Source organism: Seriola dumerili, unplaced genomic scaffold, assembly GCF_002260705.1.
Source record: "Seriola dumerili isolate Sdu_G_001 unplaced genomic scaffold, Sdu_1.0 BDQW01001040.1, whole genome shotgun sequence".
Taxonomy (NCBI): domain Eukaryota; kingdom Metazoa; phylum Chordata; class Actinopteri; order Carangiformes; family Carangidae; genus Seriola; species Seriola dumerili.
The window spans coordinates 635545-658505 of record NW_019175295.1 but is presented as its reverse complement, the minus strand read 5'-3'; the positions used below and the strand labels follow the sequence as shown (position 1 = coordinate 658505).

At 42.9% G+C, this 22961-nt stretch overlaps 1 protein-coding gene across 1 annotated transcript in view; it reads right to left on the bottom strand.

Moving 5' to 3' along the window:
• Window positions 1–6934: 6934 nt before the first annotated feature.
• Window positions 6935–22961, bottom strand: part of LOC111237619 (glycogen debranching enzyme-like) — a 41294-nt gene continuing 25267 nt past the window's right edge. Inside the window, exons 21-33 of the mRNA XM_022766775.1 lie at window positions 18834–18970; window positions 18471–18604; window positions 15905–16077; window positions 15230–15332; window positions 14917–15151; window positions 14187–14298; window positions 13814–13949; window positions 11266–11378; window positions 9350–9561; window positions 8897–8994; window positions 7401–7488; window positions 7189–7322; window positions 6935–7052 (exon numbers count right to left, since the gene is read on the bottom strand). Coding sequence (XP_022622496.1) covers window positions 6935–7052; window positions 7189–7322; window positions 7401–7488; window positions 8897–8994; window positions 9350–9561; window positions 11266–11378; window positions 13814–13949; window positions 14187–14298; window positions 14917–15151; window positions 15230–15332; window positions 15905–16077; window positions 18471–18604; window positions 18834–18970 — 1793 coding nt within the window. The remainder of the gene's footprint in view (window positions 7053–7188; window positions 7323–7400; window positions 7489–8896; window positions 8995–9349; window positions 9562–11265; window positions 11379–13813; window positions 13950–14186; window positions 14299–14916; window positions 15152–15229; window positions 15333–15904; window positions 16078–18470; window positions 18605–18833; window positions 18971–22961) is intronic.

Sequence of the window (22961 nt, the reverse complement as noted above, 5' to 3'; positions counted from 1 at the left end):
CAACCCTTTCGTCCACTGGGGTAAACTCCAACGTACAGGCAGAGAGCCTTGGGGACACCAAAAAGCCCACCCCGGCCCTCCGCCTCTCACCCGGAGCAACTCCAGCAAAGAGGAGAGACCAGCCCCTCTCAAGGACTTGGGTTCCGGAGCCGACGCTATGTGTCGAGGTGAGGCCGACTATATCTAGCCGGTATCGCTCGACCTCTTCCACAAGCTCCCGCTCCTTCCCCGCCAGAGAGGTGACGTTCCATGTTCCAAAAACCAGTTTCCGTAACCGAGGATCGGACCGCCAAGGCCCCCGCCTTGGTCTGCTGCCCAATCCACAATGCACCGGATCCCTCTGACTCTTCCTGCAGGTGGTGAGCCCACTGGGAGACGAACCCATGTAGCCGGTTCGGACTGGGCCCGGCCGGGCCCCATGGGCTAAGGCCCGGCCACCAGGCGCTCGTCCACGGGCCCCAACCCCAGGCCTGGCTCCAGGGCGGGGCCCCGGTGTCCCTCCGGGCCGGGTATTCAGGTTCTTGATAGTATTTATCATTAGGATCTTCTGAACCGTTCTTCGTCTGGCCCTTCACCATAGTATACTATGGCATTTTTTTATAAATTCATGCATTATTAAACTATGAGGTTTTTTGGCATTTTTATGCCTTACTATACTATGGCTTTTTATTCCTTATCATACTGTGATGTTTTTATGACCGTTTATGCCTAATTGTACTGTGATGTTTTTTTGGCATTTTTATGCCTTACTATAAACGATTCCTTACCATATTATGACAGTTTTATGAATTTTTACGCTTTAAAATACTACAATATTTTTTTTGACGTTTAATGCCATACTATACAATGATGATTTTTGGCATTTTTATGCCTTACTGTACAATGAGAATATATTCTTTATCAAAATATGATGTTTTTATGACCGTTCATGCATTAAAATGCCACAATGTTTTTTTGACATTTTATGCCATAGTATACTATAACGTTTTTTTATAAATTCATGCATCACTAAACTATACGGATTTTTGGTGTTTTTATGCCTTACTATACTATGTCTTTTTATTCCTTATCGTACTATGATGTTTTCATGACCGTTTATGCCTTAAAATACTATGATGTTTTTTTGACATGTTTTGCCATATTGTACTGTGATGTTTTCTGGTGTTTTTATGCTTTACTATACTATGTGAGTTGATTCATTATCATACTATGATGTTTTTATGACCGTTTATGCCTTAAAATACTCTGATGCTTTTTTGACATTTTATGCCATAGTATACTATGACATTTTTTAATAAATTCATGCATTATTAAACTTTAAGGTTTTTTAGTGTTTTTATGGCTTACTATACTATGTCGTTTTATTCCTTATCATAATATGATGTTTTTAGGACTGTTTATGCCTTAAAATACTATGACGTTTTTTTTACATTTTTATGCCATATTGTACTGTGATGTTTTTTGGCATTTTTATGCCTTACTATACTATGTGAGTTGATTCCTTACCATATTATGACAGTTTTATGAATTTTTATGCCTTAAAATACTATAATATTTTTTTGACGTTTAACACCATACTATACAATGATGATTTTTGGCATTTTTATGCCTTACTGTACTATGTGAGTTGATTCATTATCATACTATGATGTTTTTATGACCGTTTATACCTTAAAATACTCTGATGCTTTTTTGACATTTTATGCCATAGTATACTATGACGTTTTTATGCCTTATTGTACTGTGATGTTTTTTGGCATTTTTATGCCTTACTATAAACGATTCCTTACCATATTATGACAGTTTTATGAATTTTTATGCTTTAAAATACTACAATATTTTTTTTGACGTTTAATGCCATACTATACAATGATGATTTTTGGCATTTTTTGCCATACTATACTATGACAATTATTGACATTTTTATGCCATATTGTACTGTGATGTTTTTTTGGTGTTTTTATTCCTTACTATACTATGTGAGTTGATTCCTTACCATATTATGACAGTTTTATGAATTTTTATGCCTTAAAATACAACAATATTATTTGACGTTTAACGCCATACTATGACGTTTTTATGACATTTTAGGCCTTACTACACTAATACGTTTTTATGACATTTTACCCCTTTACTACAGTATGACATTTTTATGACATTTTAGGCCTTACTATGCTATAACGTTTTTATGACATTTTACGCCTTATTATAGTATGATGTTTTTATGACATTTTACGCCTTACTATAGCATGACGTTTTATACATTACTATACTATGACGTTTTTATGACATTTTACGCCTTACTATAGTATGACGTTTTATAGCTTCTATGACGTTTTGATGACATTTTATGCCTTACAATTGTATGACGTTTTGATGACATTTTAGGCCTTACTCTACTATGACGTCTTTATGACATTTTATGCCTTACAATAATATGACGTTTTTAGACATTACTATACTATGACGTTTTATGCCTTACTACACTGACATTATATTTTATGCCTTACTATAAAATTTTGTCTTATGCCTTACTATACAGTGACGTTTTTACAACATTTTATGTCTTACTATAACATGACATTTTATACCCTACTATACTATGATGTTTAATGCTTCACTATTTGATGACATTTTTATATTTTACTATACTATTGTGTTGTAATGACTTTTTTTGCCTTAAAATACTATGACATTTTTAGATTGCGCTATACTTACATACATTTTTAATGCCTTAATATGCAATTACATTTTTATGTTTTTCATGCCTTGCTATACTACGAAATTTTTTAGCCTTAATTTATCATGTTCTTTTATTATGTTTTTCATGCCTTAATATACTATGACATTTTTAAGCCTTACAATACTATGACATTTTCATTCTTTAGTATAATAAGCATTTTTTCATGCCTTATACCATAACGTTTTTGTTCCTTACTATATTATGACATTTTTATGTCATTTATACACCTTACTACACTATAGCAAGTTTTTATGAGATTTTTGTACCATTTCTTTTGTACATACTATAGTATGATGTTTTTTGTCCCTTAATATACTATATTTTTATGCCTAATTATACATAATGTTTTCATGTCAGATTTTTGATGCCTCACTATACTATGACTTTTTTATGGCTTTTTTGTATGCATTCCTATCATATGACGTTTTTATGCCCGACTATACTATATACCAGTTGTTTTGTTTGGAGACAGAAATAAAAACCTTGACACAGAAATCCAGTAGCCTCTACTCAGAGACACGGGTAGAGGGATCAGAGATCATATTTAGTCACTTGAGTGGGCTGGCCCTTTAAAACAATACTTTTCTTTTTTTAAGTAGCATTAAGTTTTGAATGTGACCATCATTAACACACTTATATAATAAATCTATAACAGCTGCCTTACACTGACTCCAGGTGTAGTCTGTAGTTTACCTGTGACCTGCTCTCCAGGTTTGTAGCTGCTGTGCTCTGCAGTGACGATGAAAGGCGCTGGTAACGTCTGTGGGCTCAGCCCAGAGTGGTGGGGTCTCATGTCCTCACAGCTGTCCACAACCTGACCCAAACTGTAGCACCGAGCTAGCGGAGCAACACACAACAGCAGCAATGCAACATTGTCCATCACACAGACGTGATCCAGTTCTACTGTTCTCATGAACACATACCAGGAGACAATGACTCTATTCAGCGGAGGGGAGCTCAGGTGAGTCTGAGGTCTGTGGGGAGACAATGACAGAGAGGAGGGAGGGAGGAGGGAGGAACACAACGAGGGATGGAGGGAGGGAGGAGGTAACAGAGGAAGCAACTAACGACTGCAACTATATCATTATGTTGCAGTGACTTAACGACTGTCACAAACCCCAGGGCCCAGGTGTGCCAGGTTTGCTGATGAGCCCAGGTACTGACAACCCTTGGTCACACCCACACACAGGAAGCAACAGGTACACAGGTGGAGAGGGTTGTCGCCTCCCCTCCCTTCAGCAGGTCAGTGAGTGGCGCCACCACGGTTGAAAAATTCCGACAAAAACAACAATACCCCACCATCCCAAGAAATCTCGTGAGCTGCTTTTTATTGGTAGGCTGCAAAAACTGCTCAACTGCCAACACCTTGGCATGCACACGAGCCACCTGCCCCTGTCCAACCACCCGACCCAAGTAAGTCACTGTTGCCCGAGCAAACTTGCAAGATTTACTGTGAGCTTCGCCTCTACCAATCGGTCAAACAATGCTCTAACCCTCTGCATGTGCAAAAACCAAGAATCACTGTAGACTACTAAATCATCTAAATAAACCGTGCAGCCAGCCAGCCCAGCCACCACATGATTCATCAGGCGCTGGAAAGTGGCCAGTGCATTTCTTAATCCAAATGGCATCACTTTATAGGAGTACAGCCCAGATGGAGTGATAAAGGCAGCCACTTCCTGTGCTCTTTGGGATAAAGGCACCTGCCAGTAACCTTTCAGCAGATCAAATTTGCTGATATATTTTGCAGCACCAACCTGGTCTACACAATCCTCCATGCGAGGTAACAGAAAGGAGTCTGGTTTTGTCACCTTGTTGACCTTTCGAAAATCAGCATCGAACTCTACCTCAGCATCTAAATGCATGCACTTCTCTGGAGAAACTAAAAATGCTGACGGATAGGCTGTGCTTCAACCAACAATCTATGTCATGCTCACCCAATCTGTGCAGGAAGGCACATTCACCAACAACCCTGGATACTTCAAAATAAGCTCCTCAATTTCTACAGCGTGTGCTTCTGGCAAATGGCTAAACAAGCCTTTCAAGTTCATGAAGGTCTGAATTTTTCAGCCGACCAGACAACCCTTCATGAGGCTCCAGAACAGCTTTGTCCATTCCCTCACCTTCAACCACTCCTGCTGAACCAACCACCAAAACAGGACACACCCCTGATCCTTGCTGGACAGCATCAGAAGCACTAGAAGTGTGAGCATAGTAGGGTTTTAGCAGATTAACATGGAATAGTCTTACAGGCTTCCTACAACCAGGAGTTGAAATCAAATAATTCTGGTCTGAGATGCATTTAACCACCATATAAAGATCAGAAAACTTTGCTTGGAAGGGTGAACTCACCAAACCAATGGACAAAGAGCCAAAACTTGATCACCAGTACTAAACTCACGCAACTCAGACCGGCGATCATACTGCTTTTTCCAGTATGATCAGCAGGAACAGAAAAAGACAACAGAACTAACAACCAGTGTTGCCCAGACAATGATAGTGTCGCCCCAAAATAATGTGGAAGTCCCCCTCTACCTAGCCTGCCTATCCAAAACTAGTCTATCTCACTGACCCCTAGTCTTCATGCAGTTTAGCGGTGGGAGATTTAAACACTCAAACCAGTAGCCCGGTTAGGCTCCACATTGATATGTCTATCAAGGGAAACTCCACAAACAAATCATCCCACTAGCGGCCCACACAATCACTGGTGATAGTTCCCACCTGCATGCCTGGATTGAACTCCCCAGACTGAAACAGCAACTAACAACCAACTCAACTTCCTACCCAAAATGCATCTCCCAAACACAAGTTGTGCCAAATGTACCCATCACTAGACATCCAGCCACAAACAGATCAAATTTGGCTGCACGAGCCCCCACTTGTCACAAACCGGGCTGCTCGGCCATGATAAAAAGAGGGAGATGCACACAAAGAAGCCAATTAACAACTGTTTTATTTAAAAAAACAACCTAAACTAACAATGGCATGTGTAATCTGTAGGACCAGCAGTGTAAGTGAGTGCATGAGTAAAGAAGTGTGTAACTGCAATGTTGTATGGTGGAGCAAACAACACAAACCAAATGCCAACCAAACCAAACAGGTGCCTCCAGGAGGAGAGAGAGAAAGAACTGAGCTCCATCAGGGTTTTAAAAGCACTAGCACACAGGGCCCAGGTGTGCCAGGTTTGCTGATGAGCCCAGGTGCTGACAAACCTTGGTCACACCCACCTCTAATACCTGTAAAAGGAAGCAGCCGCACACAGGAAGCAACAGGTACACAGGTGGAGTGAGCAGGGGAGGGGATCAGTGAAATCAGTAAATGATGTCCACACCATGAAACAGCAGAATTTAATGAAGACTTAGAAACGCAGGAGAGATTTTCTGATAAAAGTTTCTTAACAGGAGACAGGATTAACTCTGCTCTCTCTTCTGTCTCTCAGGTGATGCTGTGTCCTGGAGGAGTGGAGGCTTCAGCTTCCTCCTCTGCACAAATCTGAAGATGTTTGTGGTCAGTTCTGTTCACTGGGGGTCACTGCTGCTCATGTGTTTGGTGAAGTTAACCCCTCGCTGTCCATATGTTTTGTTATGTAAAATAATAAATCACAATATTAAACACTTCTACAGATGTATTGATGCCACAGACAGACACACACAGACAGACACAGACCAATACAGTCACAGACAGACACACAGATACAAACAGACACAGACAGACAGACACAGACAGACAGACAGATACAGGCACAGACAGACAGACACACACACACACACACAGATACAGACAGACAGACAGCTGCACATCAGTCCAGCTCATTCCACTTGTGTTATATGGAAAATAAACCACAGCTGTGATGTCAGGTAAACAATAAACATGTTAACACAAAGACACATGCATCATCAGTCAGAATCAGTGCTGTTTGCTCTGACTGATAATTACTTCAATTCTCATATATTTATATTCTTATAGTCGTAACAGTTCAGATACCCCCCACCCCCCTCAGGGAAACAGATACACAGAAGGAAATAACACATCTCATGATCTATTGATTGTGAGCTTTTTATTATGCTTTGTGTGTGTGTGTGTGTGTGTGTGTGTGTGTGTGTGTGTGTGTGTGTGTGTGTGTGTGTGTGTGTGTCTGTGTGTGCGCAGCAGGTCAGCGTCATTGTTGATGTTGTTTGCAGCAGTCAAAGGTCAAAGGTCATACAGGACCTCCAGCATGGTTCCAATGGACGAGGCTTGGCTCTCACAGCTGAAAGGACAGTGCCGACCACTCTCATTGGTCAGTCCAGGGAGACCCTTCCATGGAGACCTGAGAGTCACAGATGACATTGACTTCATCATCATCATCATCATCATATTCATCATCATCACAGACACAGGTGACAGCAAGTTAAAGCAGCTAACAGTCTCAGTAGCAGCAGTTAGGTGTTAAGGTGACTCCTTACCTCTCCAGGTGAACAGCGTGACGAGATAGGACGTGTTTCACCATGGTAACAGTTTTCTCGAACGTCTCCTTCCCCATTTTCTTGGCAAAGTAAAGTTTGGCGCGCAGGAAGTAGCTGACAGGCCACAGCCACTCCTGAAAGAAAGGGAACAGGTATGAGAGGCTGAGGACCAGGGGTCAGGGGTCAGGGGTAGATACTGCAGGTCTGCTTACTGGACCCTGATGGTAGCTGAAGCCCTTCGCCTGGTTGAAGTTGTCACTATCCAAGTTGTTGTCGTATACTCCACAGTACACCATGTCACTGAAAGGAACCAGGGAGAGAGAGAACAAGTTTAAAACAGGCCCAATTCCAATCCGGTCCCTACACCCTCCCACTCAGAGACGGAGTGGAGTCACACTCATGGCTGTGGAGGGTCTCTTTATCAAGGGGGAGGGTATAACTGCGTAAGGAAGCTGTGGGATGCCCTCACCGTCCTCTGATGGAAACAGGAAAATCATTGTCAATCTAAATATTTCAGAAAAGTATTGTGATTGAATCAATATTTATCTAAAAGGTGATCTTACACACAACATGAACAAAGATAAAGGTGTGTGGTCAGTAATGTGGCCCTCATCACATTCATGACATAATTAGCTTGTGAAAAGAAAATTATAAATTGAATAAATAAAAATTCACTCCCATGCTTCTTTGGCCTCATTTAGTTTTTGCTGAACATGTTTTCGTTTGCCGTCTTAATCTAATTATAACCTTATTTTCTCAACAGTAAAAAAAATGCTTCCCATTTCTTCAGGTACAGATCGTCATGTAACAATGTAACTTCTAATTTCCATCGTTACTTTGGAACAAACCTTAATGTGGCAGACCCTTCACACGGACGCACAAACAGAAAAAGAGTGGGTGGGGGGAGGGGGGGAGTGTAGGAGCCAGATTGGAATTAGGCCATAGAGAAGACAACACAGCTTGTTCTTTGACAGAGGTCTCACTCTTCTGAGTCCTCTGAAGACGAAGCATCATTCCTAACCCTTAACTCACAGGCGATACCACACCACCATACTCAGCACATCTGACACAGAGTCAGAGTCTACAGGTAACAGAGTCAGAGTCTACAGGTCACACAGAGTCAGAGTCTACAGGTCACATAGAGCCTACAGGTGGGTGCTTGGGTGGGGGTGGGGTTGTATGAATAGCAGGTGAGAGGCAACAAAAGACAGAGAAGCAGAGTTCAGCACAGGGTGCAGCAGTGTGTTTGTGTATCACAACACCTGGGTCTCCGTCTTGTTGCCATGGAGACTTGTTATCAGGAGGGGATGGGGAGGGGCTTGTAACTGGATACAGTTATAGTACAGGACAATGGCAAAACATGGTTTCATAGAGTTTATCTTCTCCCCTATATATTATCATTAACACATTATAACAGCCCCCCCCCCCTTTTAAAAATGTAACGCAGTACTTTTACTTCTACTTGAGTAAAATGTCTTTAAGTAACAGTACTTTTATTTAAGTACAGTGCTAACCTACCTCTGGGTAGCTACTGGACATCTGGGGGGCAACTGGTCAGCTCTAATCACCCCTACAGAGCCACGTTTATAGAAATAATACACCAGCTTTAAATGAACCAAACCTTCAGTTATTCATTATTCATTCATTCATGGTGATCACATCACCCTCTGAACCGTCCGGAAGCTCAGCACAAAAGCAGGAAACTCACTCAGGGTCCAGGGTCTTCATCCCCAGGGGCCCCAGCAGCTTCTTCTCAGCTACAGCCAGGGCCCCCCAGGCTCTGTCCACAGTGAACAGCTCAGGAGCCTACAGGACACGCACACACACATACACACACACACACACACACACACACACACAGACACACACACACACACACACACACAGAAAAAGAGATCAACAGTGTAATACAGGAAGTGTTGATGATGTGGAACTATTCAGTTTATTTCAGAGAACAGACACGTTTCTTCTTCACGACAGTCAGCTGGAATATTAAAATAGAGAGGAGAGACCAGGTACCTGCTAAAAGATTCATTCGTCTCTGAACGTACTGAACCCGGGTCTTTTAATAATCTAGAAAAGGATCCAGAGTGGACATGGCCTGTGGAACCCAGTTCTTGGCTTAAAGTTCCTCTCAGGCCCAGCAGTTGTCACTACTTACCACCACCATGGCAATGGGGAAGTTGGGCCGCAGCTGTAAGTCACACCAGGGGCTGGAGGCTCCAACACTGTCCTTGTAGATCCCTCTCTTGTGGACCAGGTCTGGATGTTTCTCCTCAGCGTCCTGGGGATCATGAGAAATGTAGAACTTCTTCTCAAAGTTTTCCTGGATCTTACAGTCCCAGTCCACGTATGACACAGAGAGCGTCTGTCCTAAGATGAAGATGATGGTTTATAATGATGAGAGAGACTTTAAATATGGTCATCTGTAAAACTAAAGGAGCAGATGTCAGTTACTTTTTATAACATGATGGAGTCTAGTTTCATTGTATAGACAGTGACTCCATTAGTTTATTATGCCACCAAAAACACCTGATGACTCACATTTAATAAATAGACTACACCTGAGACACGTGAGTGTGGACTATAGATTCAGGCATCAGAGGCAAAGGAAACTCTAAATCAGACATCTGTAGTTTAACACGTGTTAATGATGTTAGCAGCTGACCAGGTTCAAACCAGGTTCAGACCAGATTCAGACCAGATTCGGACCAGGTTCAGACCAGGTAAAAACCAGGTTCAGACCAGGTAAAAACCAGGTTCAGAATAGGTAAAAACCAGATTCAGACCAGATTCATACCAGGTTCAGACCAGGTAAAAACCAGGTTCAAACCAGGTTCAGACCAGGTAAAAACCAGGTTCAGACCAGGTTAAAACCTGATTCAGACCAGGACATACAGAATCCATGAAGGGAACTCTGCTCCACCTGAACACCTGCTCTGACAGTTGTTAGTCGAATTCCTGTTGACAGCAGGTGTGGGACAGTTACAGGTGAAACATCAACCCTCACATTGACCCTCATATCTTCACACAACTGAACTCATCTTTCTCTGTTCGACCCAGAGCTTTTTATCTCATCTTTGGGGTTGTTGAGCTGATCGGTGTATCGATACCCTGAACCATGTGCACCATAGCAACCTACAACACAAGTCTTTGTTGTTTCCATGGTGACCACTGACTGTATTTGATTGTCACTGAAACACCAGGTGATCCTGACTGTGTTCGTCATGAAAACCATAAAAAAAATCATAAGAATCAGTGATCTCCATTCTTTACTTCACACCGTCTGAGTTTAGTTGAACATCACGTGTTCCTGTCACAGCCTGCTATGCCTCTGTCTCACTCTCCACTCTGCCACACCTCCTGATCAGCCTCACTGTCCTCACCTGTTGCCCCCACCTGCACTCAATCTCCAATCAGGCCAGTATATATACATCCCCGGTTCACTCGCTCTTTGCCAGATTGTTCTCAGTGTCATGCTAGACTTTCCAGCGTTTATCTCTGGATTGACTTCCTGTTTTTGACTCTGCTCGTCCCTGACCATCCTGCCTCGTCTCTGCCCCGGTTAAACACCTCAGCCTTCTGTCCCCGACCACGAGTTCTGCCGGTGCGCTTCCTGTGTCCCCGTCTGCCCATCCCTGTGGCTGTTTGGCATTCTCCAGCTCCCTCGATGACATCTCCAGCCTGCTCCCTAACGCTCGTCACCGCCAGCCCCAGCCTTCAGGTCCACGAACTTTCCCCTTTGTGTGTGTGTGTGTGTGTGTGTGTGTCTGTGTGTGTGTGTGTGTGTGTGTGTGTCTGTGTGTGTGTGTGTGTGTGTGTGTGTCTGTGTGTGTGTGTGTGTGTGTGTGTGTGAGCTCAGTCACCTCGCTCCACTCACCGGACCCCCGGCTCTCCAGCCCCGGACCCCTTCCTTCCTCGATTACTAATCCCCACCTGTGTGTGTTCTCTCTGCTGGTTTATCAATAAAGGTCATTGCCAACTATCCATCTGTTTGGTTGTGCTGCAATTGGGTCCTATCACACCCCGTTACAGTTCCTACATATAGATTGTGTGTGTGTGTACGAGCGTGCCTACCTGCTCTACAGATGTTGACTGATGTGTAGGGGAAGTGTCCGCTGGTGTGGAGCTGCACCAGCCACCGAACAGCAGACTTACACAGACCCACAATCTCCACAGCAGAGCCATCCCTAGATCACACACACACACACAGTTACATGTTAGATGTTCTGAAATATAAATCACGTTGCAGATGAAAGAGATCGACAGAGTCCTTCAGTCAGACACAGCTGTGACACTAAGGTCAAGGTTCAAACTGAGTGAAATGAGCTGAAGTATCTGAGCGGCAGACATGATCAGAGCTGAGGAAAGGAGCTTCACTGCTTCCTATCCTTTCTCCTTTAGAATAGGAAACACTGGAGCTTCCTTTATTTCCACCTCATATGAAGAAAGCAAAAAGAAGAGGTGACCCCCCCCCCCGGTTTGTTCAATGGTCACATCTTACACAGGTATTAGAAACACGAGACCATCAGTGGGAGCAGGGTCTTTTTCACTCTTTCAGGTCACACTGGTTTCTTGGTTTACAGGTGTTTACAGGTAACTTGATCATGTGGATGTTGGACAAACAGGTTTGTTCTGACAATCACAGACAACAAGAGCGTTTATCAGGAACAAATCAGTGTAATCAGAGCCTGAGACAGCCTGCTCCTGTTACACTGAAGAATACAATAATAATAATAATAACTAGAAAATTCCAGGGAAATTTTGAGTGCCACGGGGGCTACTGCCGGGATGAGTACATGATTTATTTCCAGTGTTCAAAAGTCACCCTGATCATATTCTGGTTTTGAGAAATGTCTTGATATAAAAGACTCTGATATAAAACAATGTCACATCCCTCCATCATGTATTATGTGGGAAATATCTCATATTCTGTGTTGTTTTTTTTAATAAAACAAGAGGCAACATGTCTTCAAACTGGCATTTAAAGGGTTAAAATCCTGAAAACTAATAAACATTTGGTAGGTTTGAGCAGAACTGAAGTGGTTTAAGAGATGTATGCAAAAAAAAGCAGAAAAAAATATTGATATATGATGATTTTATAGCATTTTCTTTGTGTGTCCTTTTTTGGACGCGAGGAACCCCAGAGGGTACAAAATGTGTTACCAGTGTATAATAGACCTGTAACAGTAACTGACATTAGATTTTAAAAATATGTCAAAAAAGACACTTTCTTGCAGAAATCCATACCTTCAGCTGTAACACAGCCAAAATGATCAGCAAATCAAAAAAGAAAAGTGAAGAAAATGTCCAAAAAAGGACAGAGGGACCCCTGAGGGTTAATAAATCCCATGAACCGCTATTTAAATTACCACTATTATGTTTTTTTCGGTGCTAAATTTAACATTACTGGGGAGGAGAGCAACGCGACTAGAAGTGACAGCGAGAGAGGGCTAGTAGCTTCTCCTCTCCTCTGTCTCAGCGGAGACCGTCACAACTTCATTCACTCATTTAACAAAACAAAAAGAAAAGCAACAAAGGAAGCAGTAAATGGACTTACATATTTAAGACCTAACTAAATGTAATTTAAGACCTAACATGCGGCTAATGTAAAGCTAGCGGAGCTTGGAGAGTTGGTTATCTGGTTGCTAGGCACGCACACACGCACACAGGTCAGGAGCTGCCGTTGCCATGGCAATGTGAAAATCTGCCCAGAATTTGGCTTCTACATGGCTTAAAACAATTGCAAATTATGAGAAAACCGTTACTTCTTTTCAAAAACCGAAAACACCGTGACAGACACTGAAGCCAGAAGTTTCTTACAGTCTCTATTTTATTCAGATATTCCTTAAAATGAGTGAGTAAGCTCAGTGCGAAGACAGAGTGAGATTCTTTTGAAAAAAAAAGACGATTACATTAGGTGTCAATGAGAGTGAGACAGGTATTGCTGCCGGACTCGGCACCCCCGTTTAAATTTTGTGCAGACCCTGCCTGTCAAAGTTACATTTTATGAATCCCAACAACTATGTCTACATTTTCAGAAAAAATTATTTGTCTCCTTTTTACGGTTTGGCCGTTAGCTCGAGTTAAAAATAAAAATAAAGGTTATTTTTTACTGCTTCACGCACTCTAGCCAACTGACGCTGTCACTCTAACTTTGAAGAAAAAGTGATTTCCACTCCTCCTTTGAGTGCTCATAGTTTGAAAAGTTTACATGTTATGTAAAAACAGTTGCTGTGTTTTGGAGAGAGCAGAAGTTTTCCTCTGTTTTATAGTTTGAATCACATTTCTACTTGCAGGTATGAGAGAGCTAGGTGACTCAGAAAAAAGGTGAAATTTTGTAGAAAAAAGGTGAAATTTTGTGGGTTTTTAAAGAAAATTCCAATGCATTCCTAATGCATTATTTATTCCCAGTATTTTGGGAATAACTTTGGGAAAAATTGGAATTTTAACACCAAAAGTCATAGCACCTCTTTCGGGATCAAGACGCACATTTTGATGTATATATTACCAGGGTTTTCTCAAAGCTGCGGCCCGAGGCACTCCTCTCAGCTATTCTAGCTGTAGAGGAGTGCCTCGGAGCTGAGCACCCGTGGCACTAATAATATGTGCAGGGGAGCTGTACCTGGGAGTAGCAGGAACTCCCTTGTTGTGTGCCCTCTCACTCTCTCCCATCTTGTCCATCCAGGTTCCACAGTTGAGAGGATTTCCTCCATAGATGAAGCCGGTGGTCTGGTCCACTCCAGCCTCCACAGTGAATCCTGGGGGGGGGGGGGGGCGTCAGCATCAGATTATGTGACATTTAGTCTGATTATAAATTCATTTCTTACACATCTTTTCTACACATGATAACTTTCCTCCCTCTGCATGTTTATGAAGGTTGACGTTACAAACTGTAGTTATCACTGATCCACATGTTGCTGTACTGTGTGTGTCACCCTGTAACCTGCTGTGTGTGTGTGGAGGTGATTCCCGTTGTTAATGGGAACATGGCTGACCTTCCTCAGCCATGTTGGGGTCTAACTGAGGACCAGCTCCACTCTCTCTGAACCGGATCCCCTCCATGTGTCTCTGCATGGCCTCCTGGATCACATCATAAAGCAGCTGATCCTGAAGGAAAAACACTGTAATTATACATATGGTTAATACAATAATAATAATAATAATCAGTTTGAATCCTAAAGATCTGAACAAATGGTGATGGTTTATTTAAACTAATGATCAATTTTAACATGAAATATTTAAAACCTCTTTGTTAAATGACAATGAGAGACCAACACCTGAACAACAAGCTCCGCTGCTTCACCTGGGTATTTCCACATTAACACATATAACTGTGTTATACACAGAGGTGTTGGTTATTAAGCCTGCCCTTATTCATATGAATGGAGTGGACAAAATAATAGAAATACCTGCCGATAAAACTATTTTAACACAAACTGAACATGATAACTGTTGGAGGTTTTATTGCTTCAGTATTAGACTGGAGCAGTTGTAGTGTCAGGTGTACCTAATAAACTGAGTGTATGATGAATGATCTGGATGTTTCTTCACCACTGATCATAGACACACACACACACACCTGGTACAAACATGTCCTCTTTCTATAAAGCAGAGTAAATAGGAGTGACTGTGATGATGACCTGACAGATGATGTCACACATATATTACAGACTGCTCCTACTCCCTATGTTAGATAAGGTTTTAGCAGGGATCTGGATTGAGAACACACAGTCGTACCGATGCTGCAGGCGGAGGCTCTGACACACAGTCGGGGTTCGTCCTGGAGATGGGACACTGGAGGATGGAGACTCCATCAGGGACCAGAGAGCAGAACTCCTGGATGGACTGCAGCCACCACCACACAGCGTCCCTGCTGTTGTAGCGGGCTGCGCCTCCTTGACCCAGCAGGTTGGGGATCAGGCCGTGACGCAGCATTCCAGCAAATGCCAGGATGATGTTCCTGTGGTCATCATGACGATGGGTTAATTGACAGCGTTACGCAGGTGAGAAATAAAGGTAGCGGTGCTGACAGACTGACCGAGCCTCCAGGTGTCTGCCGGTCAGTAACATCAGTCCTCTGAGGGAGATGAAGGTGTCACGACCCCAACAACGAAACATCCCCGAACAGAAGTGAGGAAGACCTGAAGACAATCAGCTGTTACCTCTGGACGTCAGTGTCTATCAGTATTCAATACTCCAATATACAGTAAGCTTCACTTCACTGCTGTGTCATCACACAGGTTACAGTCAGTATGTTGTTTTAATTAGATTTTCTGATGATAAGAAAAATACAAACTATGACCAAACTTTTCTTTAAATGCTCAGTTTGCAGAAGTGGGAGGAGCCACAGGAAGGTGAAGTTCTGTCTCTGCACCTGATGTATCTGAAGTTCATCACGACACTCACAAGTTGCTGTTTAAAGTCAGTTTTGAATCCTTTTTTACATGATTATAGAAAAACAGCTGTGTTCACTTCATTCATCATTTCCACTTTCCTCTTGTGTTTTTGTTAAACTTTTATTTCCATTGTATTTGATTTTATATTATATTGATATGCATGTTTGAACAGTAGTATAACAACATATTTAGTGTACAGTGTATATATTTATTTCATTATGTATACAGAGTGGCCTGGGGGCAGGAAGGTCCTTCAGGATGAACACACACCTGGACACACCTGTCTAAAGAGAGACAGAGAGAGTGGAAACACAGACCTGCTGCCAGCGACACACAGCCCAGCTCCTCCTGTTCAGTGAAGTCATCAGGACAGGTGACCTTCCTCAGGTGAGGAGAGGGTGGGGGCAGAGCCCAGCTGTGATACACACCACACATCTGCACTGAGCCCAGAGCCAGCTGTTTGACCAGGGTGGAACCATTCTGCACAAAGCTGAGAGAGTTCAGGAACATAAAGACGGGAACACACAGACGTCACCAAGTGAAACAAGCAGAGGATTCATCCAGTCAGAGAACAAAGGAATAAAGGAAAAGGTTAAAGAGAGATCAGCCTGAAGAACCGTCAGTTCTTAGACAACAAAACAGATTCATACAAGTTAAGAAGACACAGTCCATAAAACAATAGACACATACATAAACCGCTGTCTGAGCTTGAATCTGAGAGGGTTCACATCAGGAGATAGAGACCTGTGTGGAGATATAACACATATATTATATACAGTTGTGCTCGTTTACATACCCTGGCACAATTTGTAAGATTTGTACCATTCTTCAAAGAAAACATGAGTGAAAAACACATTTCTTTTATTTTTAAATGGGATTAAAATTCAACTATGAGGCATCACAGATTATCACAATCAGTAAACAAAACATAACAATAAAGAAAATACTGAGATGGTCCCTGTTCAAAAGTTTGCACACCCTTAGTTCTTAATACTGTCTATTTGCCCCTTTAGCATCAATGACAGCTTGTAGCCTTTTGTGATAGTTGTGGATGAAGCCCTTTATTTTCTCAGGTGGTAAAGTTTCCCATTCTTCTTGGCAAAAAGCCTCCAGGTCCCGTAAAGTCTTGGGTTGTCTTGCATGAACTGCACATTTGAGATCTCAAAGTGGCTCAATGATGCTGAGGTCAGTGACTGTGATTGCCAATCCAGATCCCTGATTAATGCAAATTGTCCTCCAATACTTTATGATAACATGCCCCCCCCCCCCCCCCCCCCCCCCAAAAAAACATCAGAGATCCACCCCCATGCTTCACATTAGGGATGGTGTACTTTTCATCAGAGGCCTTGTTGACTTCTCTCCAAACATAGCGTTTATGGTTGTGACCATAAAGTTCAATGTTGGTCTCATCACTCCGAATGGCTTTGTTGCAGAAGTTTTGAGGCTTGTCTAGGTGTTGTTCGGCGTATTGTTAGGGGGCTGTTTTGTGACGTTGGCATAGTAATGCCCATTTTTCTTCAAGTACCTCCTTATTGTGCATCTTGTATCTGCAGAGAAGCCTGTATGTCACTGAAGTTGCTTGTGGGTTTTTCTTTGCATCCCGAACAATTTTCCTGGCAGTTGTGGCTGAAATCTTTGTTGGTCTACATGACCGTGGCTTGGTATCAACAGAAGCCCTCATTTTTCCACTTCTTTATCAGTTTGAACACTGCTGATTGACATTCTCACACCTTTGGATATCTTCTATATCCTTTTCCTAATTTATAAAGTTCAACTACCTGTTCTGGCAGCTCCTTTCACAGTTGCTTTCCCCAGCAAAGTCAGTGGGTGAAATGTGCAGGCGTCTCTCAAAAGCTAAGAAACTCATTGACTGTCTCTACACAGACACTAATTACAAGCAAACAGGTCACAGGTGTGGAAACTTTTACCCCTAATAGCCATTTAAACCTGTGTGTGTCAACTTGTGTGTATTTTATCAGGCCAAATATTCAAGGGTATGTAAACTTTTGATCAGGGCCATGTGGGTGGTTTCAGTCATCATTATGATTTAGAAAGGGCAAACATAATTATGTGGTAATTAATGGCTTCACCTGACCACTATCCCAAATAAAAGACAATTTTTCTGCATGATGAGTCATGTTTTCCAAAAAATGGCCAATATTTCACAATTTGTGCCAGGTTATGTGAACTTACATGCACAACTGTATATAACCCACAGGGCTGTCGCTCCTCAGCTGCTGTTTCCCGTTACTTTGCTTCATGTAGCTGCAGCAGAGCAAAGAGTAGAGGAGCTGGTGGAGGAGGAGAATAAATAGGAGGGTGTGGAGATTAATAAATGTTCTCCTTAATCTATGTTTCTCCTGTAGTGTGTAATGAGCACCTGATGGTGTCAGATGTGGAGAACACCATCAGTTTGGTGATTAAACAGCACTGTCCTCTCCGTCGTGTTTTAATATTGCAAGGAGGTAAAAGGAGCCACTGGTTCCATACAGGTGTAAATAGACTCTGTTAATAACTAGTCTCTCAGCCAATCACATCACTGCTCTAATCGCTCTGTGCCAATCACAGTGACACATGACACCAATAGCTCAGCAGGAAGTCTTGTTGTCTGACACAGTGAGAACACACAGCTCCTCCGGTCTAACTCTCTGTCTAACTCCAGAGATGAAGAGACAGAAACTTGAGCCACAGAGACTCAAAGGACCAGATCTCCCTCAGTGTCGAACCTCCTCAGGTTAAAGCTAAGACTTGGCTCTTTAATGTGCTATCATCATCTGTCTGAAGAACGAAACAAATACTTCTTCAGGTATTATTATACCTGAAGAAGCAGATCAATAATCAATCTCAACCATTAGAGAGAGGAAAGAGAAGAGGAGCAAACACCTGGACATGAGTTTGAACGTAGCCTCCAGAGCCGTGGTGTAGACACCCTGGACGATTGCGTCAAAGTAGCAGGGAACGAGGTGGCGGGGGAGGTGTCTCAGGTAGACGAACATGGCCTGCAACCAGCAGCCTACCTGGAGGTCAAAGGTCAACATCAGTCAGCACTGCACAGATTCTCTCAGTGTGTGCTGTCCACACTGAAGTGACAGTTCATCAGGTGACGTGAAGACCGTCTCCCGTCTGGACCTGTGAGTGTAGATGACTTCACCACAGCAGGTGAAGTCTTACCTGCTGAGACTCTCTGCCTCATTAGATACAGATGTCATGTGACCACATCACCCAGGTCAGGTACCCTGAGCTCACCTCTTCTACTGCTCCACCCTTGGACAACAATCTGTTGGAGACGTAGTCCATCATCCAGTCCCCCTGTCTCAGGTTGTCACAGAAAGGATGTCCCAGATCGTTGTGGGGTCGGATCTCAGCCATCACTGACATCAGCCCTGAGGAGCATAAATACTCATTAACACTGGTACAAACTCTGGAATACATGAGGAGGAGGAGGAGGAGGAGGAGGAGGAGGAGGAGAAGGAAGAAAAAGAAGATGAAGAAGAAGAAGAAGAAGGAGAAGATTTTTTTTTATTTTTAACTCAACTTTATTTTACACATGTACAGTTTTCAGTTAAAAGCACTATTTAAAAAAACAACACATTTAAAACACTTTGTTTTTGTTTTTTTTCCACAATTTTTCAATAATTTAACTTTTTAAAAACCGAGTGAAGTGTAAAATGTAGTTGTCTTCAACAGTGCATAAAACATCATCATGGCACCAAGTATTTTTAAAGGTTTGTATGTCACCGGACATTTTGTAAAACTCAAACTCCAGCCTCAGTCTGCAGCGGAGGTTGCAGCGCCACACTGAGGCTGCGTCCTGACCCGGCCGCTCATCAACCTTGTTCCCTCTGGACACGTAGATGGCCAGCTTTGCTGTGCCAGAAACAAAGTTGAGGAGCTGCCACTTCTTTTTGTTCTTTTTTCTTTCTTTAGCACCATAAATGAAACTCCTCTCAGAAAACTGTACGTTAAAAGAGCTAAAAACTTGAGTTAAAAGAGTGTGGAAATTTAAAAGTCTCTCGCACTCGATAAAAAGATGAAAAATTGTTTCAGGGTGACCACAAAACGGGCAGGCGTTTGACACAGCTGGATTCATAACAGAGACCACAGCGTTAAAGGCAATAGCACCATGTAAAACCCTCCATTGCAGGTCTGCAGTCTGCTTTTTGATTGGGGGGGTATAAAGGATCTAGCTGCTCTATCGCCAATCCTCCTGCTCCATGCACATTCTGTCCTTCCTGCAGATCACTTTCACACAGTTGTTATACAAAGTCTTTTTTTTGTTGCTGTGGAGGGACACTGTTGTTGCCCTCTCCAGCAGCGGGCCAGATGCTTCTCCCAGCTGGGGGGTCAGCTGGAGGTCTGGAAACGGGTCCCCTTGTGTGGGCTCTGTCCCTCTGTTGTATTTCTTGAGGAGGATTTTCTCCTTTTCATTTAGTCTCTCTCTCCACAGTTGAAGGGCCCTCTGTATGAGCCTGGTGGACCGGACCCCCAGGTGTGTGGCTAAGGCCTCTGCCTCCTTTAGGTCTGGTCCGGCTGCGTTCACCACGTGCTTTAGCTGCAGCGTCCTGGAGCAGAGCAGTACCGTGGTCAGGCCTGGCATGGCCTTCAGGGAGATGTCTAGTCTGGCACCATGAATCACCGGTTGTTTTAAAAGCCAGAACAGAGAGTTAGAGCTCCCACCTGAACAGCTTTTAAAAAGGCCCCATGCTTTAAAAACACTTTCATAAAATGGAGGAACCCCATTAAACTTTATAAATTTAAAATCAGTTAAAAACAGAGCAGCATCCAGTCCCAAGTTACTTACATGTCTGAACATGCAGCTGGCCACGTCTCTCCACATAAGATCTGCCAGACCTGTTAAAAACCTTTGAATAAATTGGACTCTAAAGGTGGCAGTTCTACTGGTCAAGTGGATGAGGCCCTGTCCCCCCTCCTCTCTTGTCAAAGATAAAACCCCCCTTTGGTACCCAGTGTTTGTTATCCCAGAAGAAGTTAACTAATAAGTTCTGGATCTTGTCCAGTAGTCCTGGTGGCGGCTCCAGACACATTAATTTGTGCCATAGTGTTGTTGTTTGCTACCAGGACATGACCTCTGAAAGATATTTGGGGGTGTAACCGTTTCCATTTTTTTATTTTGTTTTCAATTTTTGATGATACGTCCTCCCAGTTATTTTGGACTATGTTTTTCTCTCCTAGGAAGACCCCTAAATATTTTATGCCTGATGTCTTCCATAAGAGGTTCTGGGGTAGTACTGGGAGACCTCCACCCCACTTACCGACAGCGAGGACTTCACTTTTGTGCCAATTTACCCTCGCAGCTGATAAAATATAAAAAGAATCAATCAGGTTATTTAAAATGTTGACGTCCTTTTGATCTTTTATCATTACAATGACATCGTCGGCATAAGCGGATAAAACAATTGTCCTATTAAAACCGGGTAAAAACAAACCATCAATACTTGAGCATATTTTGCAGAGGAGGGGTTCGAGGGCGAGTGCATAGAGCATGCCGGACATAGCACAGCCCTGCCGGACGCCTCTACACACCCTGAAGGGAGCACACAGACTGCCGTTCAGCTTCAGTATAGACTCAATGCCACCGTACAATGCCTGGATCTTGGCAATAAAACTCGTGCGGAACCCAAAACTCTCCATAGTTTTCCAGAGGAAGCAGTGTTCAACATGGTCAAATGCCTTTTCCTGGTCTAGTGAAATCAGTCCAGTGTTAAGCCCCAAAAGGTTGGAGATGTCCAAAACATCTCGAATTAAGTGGACATTGTCCGCCATAGACCTGCCGGGTACACAGTAGGTCTGGTCGCAGTGGATGACCTCCTCCAGCGCCTCCCCCAGCCTGGTAGCCAGCACTTTTGATAAAATCTTGTAATCGGTGCAGAGAAGAGACACGGGGCGCCAGTTCTTAATGTCCTGGGGATCACCTTTTTTGGGTAAGAGGGTCACAACCGCTCTACGACAGGACACTGGCAATGAGCCTTTGGCCAAGCTCTCATTAAAAACCTCTATCATGTCGGACGATAAAGCGTCCCAGAAGGCCTTGTAGAATTCGACAGTGAGGCCGTCCAGGCCTGGAGCCCGCCATCCCTGCATCTTTAGCAGGGCGGCGTGCAGCTCCGGCTCTTGGAGCGGCCTGTCGAGGAGGTTGTTTGTGGCCTCTGAGACCTGAGGCAGGCCACCACAGAAGTCTTCTAGTAGTTCTCTCCTCTCCTTATATTCGCTTGAATAGAGTTTGGAGTAGAACTCGGTAGCATATTTCCTGAGCTGGCCAGGCTCTGTTATCTCCTGCCCCGTGTCACTTAAAAACGAATGTATATATTTCCTCTGTGCATTCTGCTTTTCCAGGTTGAAGAAGAAGCTGGAGGGGGCATCCATCTCCGATATATTCTGGATCCGCGCCCGGACTAATGCGCCTTTACCTTGGTACCCAGCAGGTCTCTTAAGGCCATTTTTTTGGACTTGAGGATTTCAACATATCCTCGATTTTCTGTGGACACACTTAATGTTTCCAAGTCCACAATCTCACTCTCCAGCTCTCTAATAGATCTACAGGCATCACGTGTGACATTCAGTGTATACTGTTGGCATAGAAGTTTGATTGATGTCTTGCCATGGTCCCACCACTGCCTAAGACATTTAAAATCGTTTTTCCTATGTCTAAAACTATTCCAGAAGTAAATAAAAACCTCTCTAAAACCCTTATCAAACATTAAAACCGAGTTAAAATGCCAATAAGCACTTTTAGGTAAAATATTTTTTATAAAAACATTACATAAAACTAAAGAATGATCTGTAAAACCAGCTGTCGTAATGCTACAGCTTTTGCATACATTAAAATGATTCTTAAAAACATAAAACCGGTCTAGTCTAGCCATAGAAATTCGCCCCTCACCTATGTGGTGTCACACCGTGGTGAGGTTGTCTTGTCTTGGGTTTGTTTTGTCCTGTCATTTCCTGTTTTATTTTGAAAAGTAATTCTCCTCTCGTTTCAGGTCACTTGCCCTTCCTCATGTGTCTCAGTCTGATTGCCCTAAGTGTTTCCACCTGTCCCCTATTTCCCTCCATGTGTTTAAATAGTCTGTGTTCCCCTTGTCTTGTGCCAGAGTGTCTTCGTCCTTGACCTGCACCAGAGCCTTGATCCATGTCCACAGCCATCGCCATAGTAGCCGTATGTTCCTCGTGACGAGTGATTTTTTGTTTGTAAATTTTTCCTTAGCTAAATTTCATAGCCCCTTTGTTTTCCTCGTTCAAGAGTGATTTTTTGTTTGTAAATTTTCTACCATAGCTTAGATTCATGGCCCTTTGTTTTTCCTCGTTCAAGAGTGATTTTTTGTTTGTAAATTTTCTACCTTAGCTTAGATTCAT